The following is a 9,302-nucleotide window of genomic DNA, read 5'->3' as shown; positions in this document are numbered from 1 at the left end:
TTCGATATTAGATATTACTGGAAAAAAAATCACTAAATAAGCAATTAAGTCGCTATACCGTCGCGACTACAATACTTTGGGCATTAAAGCCTCAAGGCCCACCTTCGATATTACTGGAAAAAAAATCACTAAATAAGCAATTAAGTCGCTATACCGTCGCGACTACAACTAGGAATACTTTGGCGGCCATGTTGTATTCGTTTAGCTCACTTGGGCGATGCATGCAACAATATTACACCCTTTCATATTTAACATCGCGGCTAAGAACGGAACAAAGCGTGCTGCAATAATCGCACATCCCACCCAACGATCCAAACGCGTCCGATGAAGATGTACATATGCATCCAGAATGGAGCTTTAGTGGAGATGCTCAAAATTCCCCGATGCAAAATCTAATAGAGTTAATAGGGTACGGAACAAAGCGCGGGTGAAATGTTATTTTCGTTTAACAAAAAATCGGTGTTAATAATTAATGATGCGGTGATCACAGAATTAGATATTTGGATGGTGCGTATCAGTGTAAGGATGCTGGCTAACTATCCGCAGCCGATCACACTCCTGGGCGACATGTATCAAAGGTAGTCTGCATGCATGCTAATGTAGGGGGCTCATTTCGCGAATTACGCCATATAACCCGATTTGATCGATTAATCGATCCATCGCACATGGAACGGCGCGCGCGTGTGAGCCGCTATTAAAAACGGTAATATATGCGCGATGTGGCAGACGGTTACATTTGTGATTGCGTGAGGAAAAAACATCGGCAAATTTATGAAAACCGTACTTATGCCCATAAATGCTCAGCCGTGAGCGAGCAGCAGTGAGATGTCAGCTGCTGACGCCCGGTTGCGGTGAGGAGACGGAGGATATGGGAGGAGATGAAGGATAAAGCATCAGGAATACAGACTTACACTTCGTAGTTCCTGCGTGCGATCCTTCATTTTTCCCCGCCGTGCTGGCCAAAAATATCGCTTGAGATGTCCGCTGCGTTCGTGGATTTATTATTAGCGAATGTCTGGCTCCAGTTTAATTTCCCACAGATTTAGGTGATTTCAGGGGGGGAAAAGGCGCCCTGATCTTCCCCCTCTGCACTATTTCACGCCTTTTTGCCTTTTCCCTGTTCCTGCTTCTGTGATGGTGTGTCCTCCGTGGCGGTGCAGTGATGCCCCGCAGCGCGCTCTGACTCCAGCACACGAATGCGATTCCGAACGCGGTACTGATGCTGCAAAAAAAAAAAAGGGGGGGGGGGGGAGGGGAGCGACGCAGCGGGCTGGAGCGCTTTTGCGCATGCGCCACAGTCTCACTTTACCTGCCGCCCCTCCCCCATTCCGCTCGCTTGCTGTACTGCGCGACTCTGCAGCGTTCCCCATGAAAACTAGGGAACTGTAGTTTGTTTAAGAGCAGGAGCCTCTTTTAGGCCCAACGAAATGATCGTTGCGGATTTATTTAATTCTAATAGAATTAAGGGGTAGGTCGCAACATACGATCACAAGCCATTGTAAACCTTTACAATCTTTTTTTTCTTTAATTTATTCGCCATTAGAGGTGTGAGGTAGCCTACCTGAATTTTCCTCAGATCCCAAATGTCACAATTATGTGTACAAAAGAGACATGTACACTAACACAGTCGATACATACATCTACAATGTAAATATTGCAGATAAATTGAGTGTCCAGGTGTTTAAAGGCAACATGAATTGCAACCAGTTTTACTATAATGATGTATTTCCAAAAAGAAACTTAAAGGTGCACTAAGCGATTTTTGTTAAACAATGTTGATATCTGAAAGCACCAAAACAAACACGCCCATAGCCTAACAGGAACTCGCCCCTATTTTGATATCTCCACCCCACACGTACGTACACAACCCTGGCATAACGACGATCGCGGAAACAAGCGAAGATGACACACAAGCATATTCAAACAAAAGCCATGTGATATGTAAAGATTAATTCTCTTTAGAAAGCATGGTAACACTTTACACAGTAACGGTTTTAATGGCTTTAAATATGTTCATCAGTCATCTGTGCTTATTCAGTTGGTTCAACAATAGCACATTATTGACCACAAGGCTTTTAATTTATAAATCCCATTAAACACCAATACACTATGAAGGTGTCATGTCATGATTATGAAGGTGTCATGTCAGTCTTATGCACACCCCTTCAAGTAAAGTGTAACCGAAAGCATCAGTACAAATATTATTATAAGTATTTTAAATGATGTTAAATTAAAAAAAATGAAAACCACAGGATCAGGACAAGGAACATGCATTATAAAAATTAAATAGGGTCAATTTTGAATTCATGCTGACTTTAAAGCATGCAAAATATATGTTTGGATGTTCAAAGCTTACAGATAGACTAGTTTAACAGTTGAGGTCCCGGTTGAGCAGGAATGTAGCATTGGCAGTGTGGTTATCTGTTGGTCTTGGTTTGAACTACTTGAAACATCTCCCAGAGGGAAGCTTCTGGAGCAAATGATCTGGGTGGGAGGGATCTTCAATGCATCTTTGTGCCCCAGTTCCCTGTCTTGACCCTGCAAAGCTCAGAAATGTAAACAGCGGGAACTGGTTTAAAGGATATATGGTCAAGAGTAAAACACCTTTTTGTAATCCCATTATCAAATGGCTCCAAATCAGACAAAGACATCCCATTTTAAGAGAACGATATACACAAAACACTTTTGTCCATTTTTCTTTTTTTTTTTTTAAATAAGGTCTTTAACAGCAGTAATTATCACAAACCAGCTTTTGGGAGGTTTGGGCCTAAATTATTGAACACAGCGGAAGGCCTTCAGGAGATAAGGACTGTGTAAAGCATGTGCTGTTCTACCGGGGGCGCCGTTTGGCTCAGAAAACCTGCAATCACAGGACATTTTTGTCTTGCCAGAAATATTTATCTATTTATTCTGTATAAAATCTACATCAACATATGTCAGTCTGTGTAATGTATTAAATCTATAGACATAAAGAATTGTTACATTTAGTTTACTTACACTTAACCACCAGGTGACAGGTAGCGCTTTCTACATGCTGTTCGCTTTTACCGGCATTCCTTGATAGTGACTCATTTGAATTAAAACCATCAATGAATGAACATATGTAATCTAATCAAGTGTGTTTTTAATTTTTCCAAAAAACTTCTACTTTCATGATTCCTCAGAATTTGTTTTATCTTTTCGCTGCTATTTTTCTAACATTAGTTTAATTGTTATTATTGCTCACAAATCTAAGACCTAATTTCATTGAGTGAAATAAGCAGCCACCAACCTAAAGTCTGACTGAAGTGAGCACTAGACAGAACAATATAAATCATTTTTTTCAAGAAAGTTTTATTGCATCTGAAAGCATTTTTTTTTTGTTTAATCAGAAATTGTTTACATATGACATTATAAAACAAATGAAGAATACTTTTTGAGTATAGATACAATTATTTTAAAAATTACAAAAAAGTGTCAGATAAAATTTTAGGTGTTTATTGAAATAAGTTTTGTACATTTGTCTAGAAATAAGTCAGTGATATTTGATTTATAGTGAATCTTTGCAAAAATCTCAAATAGATTATATTAGAAGGCCCTTCTGCAGTTGTTGTATTATTACAGAAAAGGGACATTTCTTCCAAAATCCTTAGTTTTTTTTTTATGAAATGGGCCGTTCTCCAAAGGGCTGGTAATATTTTAGAGTACCGTCACCACCCGGCGTAGGAGCGTATTTCTCACAGAAAGACCCTGTAAAATGTGGGCCACACGTTGCAGTATAGGAGCTCAAAAGAGAGCCGTGGTTTAATTTAAACGAAGACTGTAGATTGGTTCCTTTGTGTGGGACAAGAGAACCCTTTCCTAATAGATCATCATCATACCAGTTGTCACGGTCCCACACCTCAAATCGCAAGTGCCTGTAAGACAAGTATATACATGATATGAAGTACAAACAACAGATATTTCTTTTATTTAAAGTTTCAAAAAGTCAATTTAATGACAGAAACCGAAACTAAGATTACGTTTTGTGAACATAACCACTTGCGTTCTTTGAGTCAGATCCACAGTTTGAACATTTATTTTGTAGTTCCACTGAGAAAAGTCGTTCATAATCACAGGGGTCTCATACGCTTTGTTTCCGTAGAACACTTTCACATTACAAATTGGTTTTATTGAAATAGTCTCCCCATAATCCCTTAGCACTCAACACGGTCACGATCAACGTGGCAACTCCTGCCTTACTCTGGCAGAAGTTGTTATCAACACTTTGATGACCGTTGCATTTGCATGCACAGTTATTGGCATGATGGCCCACTTTGCAGCTGGAAGGGCAAGCAGTAGATATGGCGTTTTTTTGTGATGTACTTGCTGATGGCCGCTTGAAGACTGGCTCGTCTAGCTGGGTTGTTTTTCACCAGCATATGTAATGAGCTCAAGGTGTAGGAAACCACTCCAGGAATTTTCTTCAATGACTTGAGCCACACGTCATAACCACTAATGTTGCTTGGAGTGAAGATGATGTCTTGCTGCTCACCGTTGCCGCCCAGTATTTCAGTGACTCGGTCGGAGAAGGAGCCGCTGAAGCTGTTGCCCCTCTCCAGTTTATTTTGTTTTGCTTTAACAGTAGCTTGCCTGCCCATTCACCTCCACGCCCTTAATGACGACAGACGCCTCCGCCGATAGGCAGTTGCTCACATCATGTACCGACAGACCCTTCATGGAAACCTGGCAGGTCTTCACAGCGGTGGTTGAACGTTCGTAGCCACCAAGGTTGACTCTTCGCAAGAAGTGTGTCCCGTAGATCGAGATGAATTGGTTGTACGTGCTTTCTGACTGGCTGTCGTATTTAGCAAATTCTTTGGTCACTGGAGGTTCAGCCTGAAGACGAAACCTGTGAAAGAAAGACTTTATTGGGTTTTCATGCTTCAGTGTCAGTCCAAACCCCAGACTAATGTAATCCTGGGATATCTGGTAACGCATTTAACTTTGTTGGACGCCTGCTTCTGCCGTAGAATAAAAAAAAAAAAACACAGGTAATTGTGACTTTATAGAGATTTATAGACAGATTAGACGACATACTGCTTTTTTGGCAGATCAAATCAAGGCTGTGAGGGATAGATTTACAGTTCCCTTTCGAACGTACTCTCACGTTGAGTGTGGGTTATCTCCTTTTTTCCCTGATCTGAAGCTTGATTTGTTCACGTTTGTGTAGCTGCACAAACCAAACCAATGCACAAACCAATGGACCCCTTGCACGAGACAGATGGGCACAGCGAGTGCGTCGCCTGCCTTGGCAGTGCCCACGCAGAGGCTGCGCTCACTGGGGGATCATGCTCTCATTGCGAGAGTATTTCTCTCTCCTGTCTCCACTCGCGAATTGCCTTCTTTAATGAAGGCGGACCTCCTCGCTTCACTCCCCCGTTTCCTTTCTCTCACAAGAGAAAGAAACAGTGGCGTAGCGGGTCCACTTCCATGGGATCAGGTGGTGTTACGTCGGCTCAGCACCTGCGTGCCCTGCTCTCCCTGCGTCTCCTCGCCGGTGTGCTTTACACACGAAGGTGTCGAAGACGTCACCGCTGACGACTCCATGTCCTTAGCGGCATCAGACGCAGAAGAGTGGTGAGGTTCCGGCGGAGAGCCCGAAGCCCTTTCCCCCTTCTCATACAGTGAGGCCTGAAACCGGACGCTGAACTCATCCGCGTCCTGTCTAAGGCTGTGGAGGACCTGGGCCTCGAGTGGTCGGCTCCGAAAGAGCCTACCCATGACCTACTGGACATGTTGTTCCTGCCGGGATGCCGTCAGCAGTCCTCTTGCCAAAGACCTGCCCCGTTCTTGCCTGCGGTTGACCTGACCAGCCTGTTCAGACAGTTTCAGAGCAGCTTTTTGTTGGCTTTGGAGGCCGGCGGCCGCCTCCAAGGGCTGCCAGTCACAAAGCAGAGGCTTTCTCGCTGGCTTGGCTTATGCCTCGGCAGGCTTACAGTGCCCTATAGGTGTGAGGGCCCACTCCATATGAGAGATGGCCTCCTCCTGGGTGTGGTCCAGCGAGGTTTCTATTGGTGAATTTTGTGTGGCCGCCGGCTGGTCGTCACCGTCCACCTTTGCTAGATTTTATAGTTTGGACATCCCGGCCTTGCAGGCCTTTCTGTTTAATCGCCTATTTCCCCCTGTAGGTGGAAATGGTTATGTCGATAGCCCTCAGCTGTGCTTGGGGCCTAATTGGCTCACATCACTATCTCAGCTCCCTGAGATAAGGGAACCGAAGTTACGTCAGTAACTGGAGCGTTTTTACAGTGGCATGCACTGTATAAAGCTCTACACTCTCAGAAAAAAGGCACAAAAGCTGTCACTGAGACGGAATACCTTTTTTAAAGACATACCTTTGTACCTAAATGGTCCATATTTTTACCTCAAAGGTACATATTGGTACCTACAATGAACATATTAGTACCTAAAAGGTACAAAAGTGCAAATTTTGAAAAGGTACTGCCACAGTGACAGCTTTTGTACCTTTTTTCTGAGTGTAAATCATATAAGTTTTACTGTTGTTTCAAAAAGTTTTTCCCACATGTTGTTAAACAGTACAATCCACTACACACTATACTTCTATCACAGCCTTGTTTTCATTCCTGACAAAAATCTAATATTGTGCTACACTTGCTAAGGTCTAGATCTTGAAATATGCAGCTTTATCTCTAATAATTGTGAAATAAAATCTCATAATTGCGACTTTATATATCTAACAATTGCAACTTTTTTTATCTTTTATAATTAATCCTGTGTAGTCACGTTTTTAAATTTCACAGTGCATATTTGTAAACCCTAATGTAATGATTTGCATATTTATGAGGTCAATAAATCTGCTGAAATACTGCAGAATAATACTTTTTGTCTGTTCATCACTCCGGTTTGAACTGTATTTGCAACATTTTGAAGAATTTTCTGCCAGTGTTGAAACAAAACCTCACACATCAAAGTCTCTATAAGTTTCGCGCTCATGAAAGTTTAATGAGTCAATCATTTACCAGTCAATTACCAATCATAGAGTTTCACCTCACAATTTAAAGTTAGCACCTTAAAAGTGTATTTTTTTTAAGTGTTTTACACTTTACCCAGCATTTAAATTGCCTTAATCTGGGGTTTAAAAAGACCCTGGGATTTTTTCTTATTAGACCATAGATATCCAAATACCCATTAGCCAGTTACATTTAAAACCGTTTTCTCAATAGACAACATCCATACACTCTTAAAAATAATGGTTCCAACAGTTTTTTTTCTTCTTCAGTGATGCAGTACAAAAAAACATTTTTGGTTCCCCAAAGAACTTTTCCGTGAAAGAACCATTTTTTCTTAGTGTGAAAATCATTTTAATTTCTAAAGAACGTTTTTCCACTATTCATTCTTAAAAATAAAGGCTGTTTATTGGTTCTTTATGGTTCTAAAAAGAACCTTTAACATCTATGGAAGCTTTCCATTGTACTAAAGTTTTTTTGTAGTGGAGAATGATTCTTTAGAATATTAAAATGTTCTTCACACTAAAAAAATGGTTATTTTAAGAACTGTTCACTGAAAAGTTTTTTTGGGAACCCAAAATGGGCTTTATGGTTCTAAAAAGAACCTTTAACATCTATGGAAGCTTTCCATTGTACTAAAGTTTTTTTGTAGTGGAGAACGATTCTTTAGAATATTAAAATGTTCTTCACACTAAAAAAATGGTTCTTTTAAGAACTGTTCACTGAAAAGTTTTTTTTGGAACCCAAAATGGTTATTCTATGGCATTGCTGTGAAAACCCCCTTTTGGATGCTTTATTTTTGAGAGTGTAAAGAACCTTTACAATGTAATGCTTCCAAAGATGATAAAGGTTCTTCATAGAACCATAAAGAACCAATAAAGAACCTTTATTTTTAAGAGTGTATAAACAATTGCAAGAGGCATAAAAATCACACATACACACACATATATACCAGGACTTACGAGTAGTAGCGACAGGAGAAAGAGTGGCTTGTGAAGGAGTACTTGTCTTGAGCTGAGAAACTTTTGGCAAACCTGGCCAAACGCGAATGAGTGCCACCAACAGCCACACTTGCCACCATGGGCACACTCAGCCCGATCTTCCAGCTGGAAGTGGTGGAACTGGTGGTGTCCTTAAGAACCGAGCTGGCCAATTCATAAACCTTGGCACTGAGGCTATGGCGACACTGCACCTTGATCCGCCATCGACCACCGAAGCTGGCAACTTCTGCTTTTCGTTGAGCAGTTTGTTCTCACACAGAGTGCAGTTGCCATGCTCTCCTCCTCCGAGTAGAATAAAGTGGAATTTTAATTATAAGACTCTGATGAAATAAGCAGTCTTTATAAATAAGCAAGAACTACATGGACACTTTACAAGTAAAATGTCTTAAAGTCTTTGCATTATATAACAAAATTTCCAATCAAATGGCAAAAAAAAAGAAAAAGCAAACATATTTCTCAAGTATTTCACCATATAGAAAGACAGTTGAGAAGTTCTGTTTCTCTCTAAAATTACTTTATTAGATATAGTAGTAGCGACAGGAGAAAGAGTGGCTTGTGAAGGAGTACTTGTCTTGAGCTGAGAAACTTTTGGCAAACCTGGCCAAACGCGAATGAGTGCCACCAACAGCCACACTTGCCACCATGGGCACACTCAGCCCGATCTTCCAGCTGGAAGTGGTGGAACTGGTGGTGTCCTTAAGAACCGAGCTGGCCAATTCATAAACCTTGGCACTGAGGCTATGGCGACACTGCACCTTGATCCGCCATCGACCACCGAAGCTGGCAACTTCTGCTTTTCGTTGAGCAGTTTGTTCTCACACAGAGTGCAGTTGCCATGCTCTCCTCCTCCGAGTAGAATAAAGTGGAATTTTAATTATAAGACTCTGATGAAATAAGCAGTCTTTATAAATAAGCAAGAACTACATGGACACTTTACAAGTAAAATGTCTTAAAGTCTTTGCATTATATAACAAAATTTCCAATCAAATGGCAAAAAAAAAGAAAAAGAAAACATATTTCTCAAGTATTTCACCATATAGAAAGACAGTTGAGAAGTTCTGTTTCTCTCTAAAATGACTTTATTAGATATTCAACCCTCCTTTATTAATATGTCAAACAGATCAAATTAAGTTATATGAATTATATATATATTCACAAATCTGTCTAAATCTGTGTTAGTGAGCACTTCTCCTTTGCCGAGATAATCCATCCACCTCACAGATGTGGCATATCAAGATGCTGATTAGACAGCATGATTATTGCACAGGTGTGCCTTAGGCTGGCCACAATAAAAGGCCACTCTAAAATGTGC

General features: G+C 40.9%; 1 protein-coding gene and 1 pseudogene across 1 annotated transcript in view; both read right to left on the bottom strand.

The window, feature by feature from the left end:
• The window catches only part of LOC107665152 (syntaxin-1B-like), a 58,447-nt gene extending 57,222 nt beyond the window's left edge, over positions 1-1,225 (bottom strand). Inside the window, exon 1 of the mRNA XM_016455919.1 lies at positions 912-1,225. Within this exon, the coding sequence (XP_016311405.1) occupies positions 912-941 (30 nt within the window). The 5' untranslated portion in view covers positions 942-1,225. The remainder of the gene's footprint in view (positions 1-911) is intronic.
• A 2,337-nt stretch (positions 1,226-3,562) lies between these two features.
• Positions 3,563-9,302, bottom strand: part of LOC107665119 (perforin-1-like) — a 9,255-nt pseudogene continuing 3,515 nt past the window's right edge.

This window comes from Sinocyclocheilus anshuiensis, unplaced genomic scaffold (genome assembly GCF_001515605.1).
Source record: "Sinocyclocheilus anshuiensis isolate Anshui unplaced genomic scaffold, SAMN03320099.WGS_v1.1 scaffold379, whole genome shotgun sequence".
In the NCBI taxonomy this organism is placed as follows: Eukaryota; Metazoa; Chordata; class Actinopteri; order Cypriniformes; family Cyprinidae; genus Sinocyclocheilus; species Sinocyclocheilus anshuiensis.
This window is presented reverse-complemented; position numbering and strand designations above follow the sequence as displayed.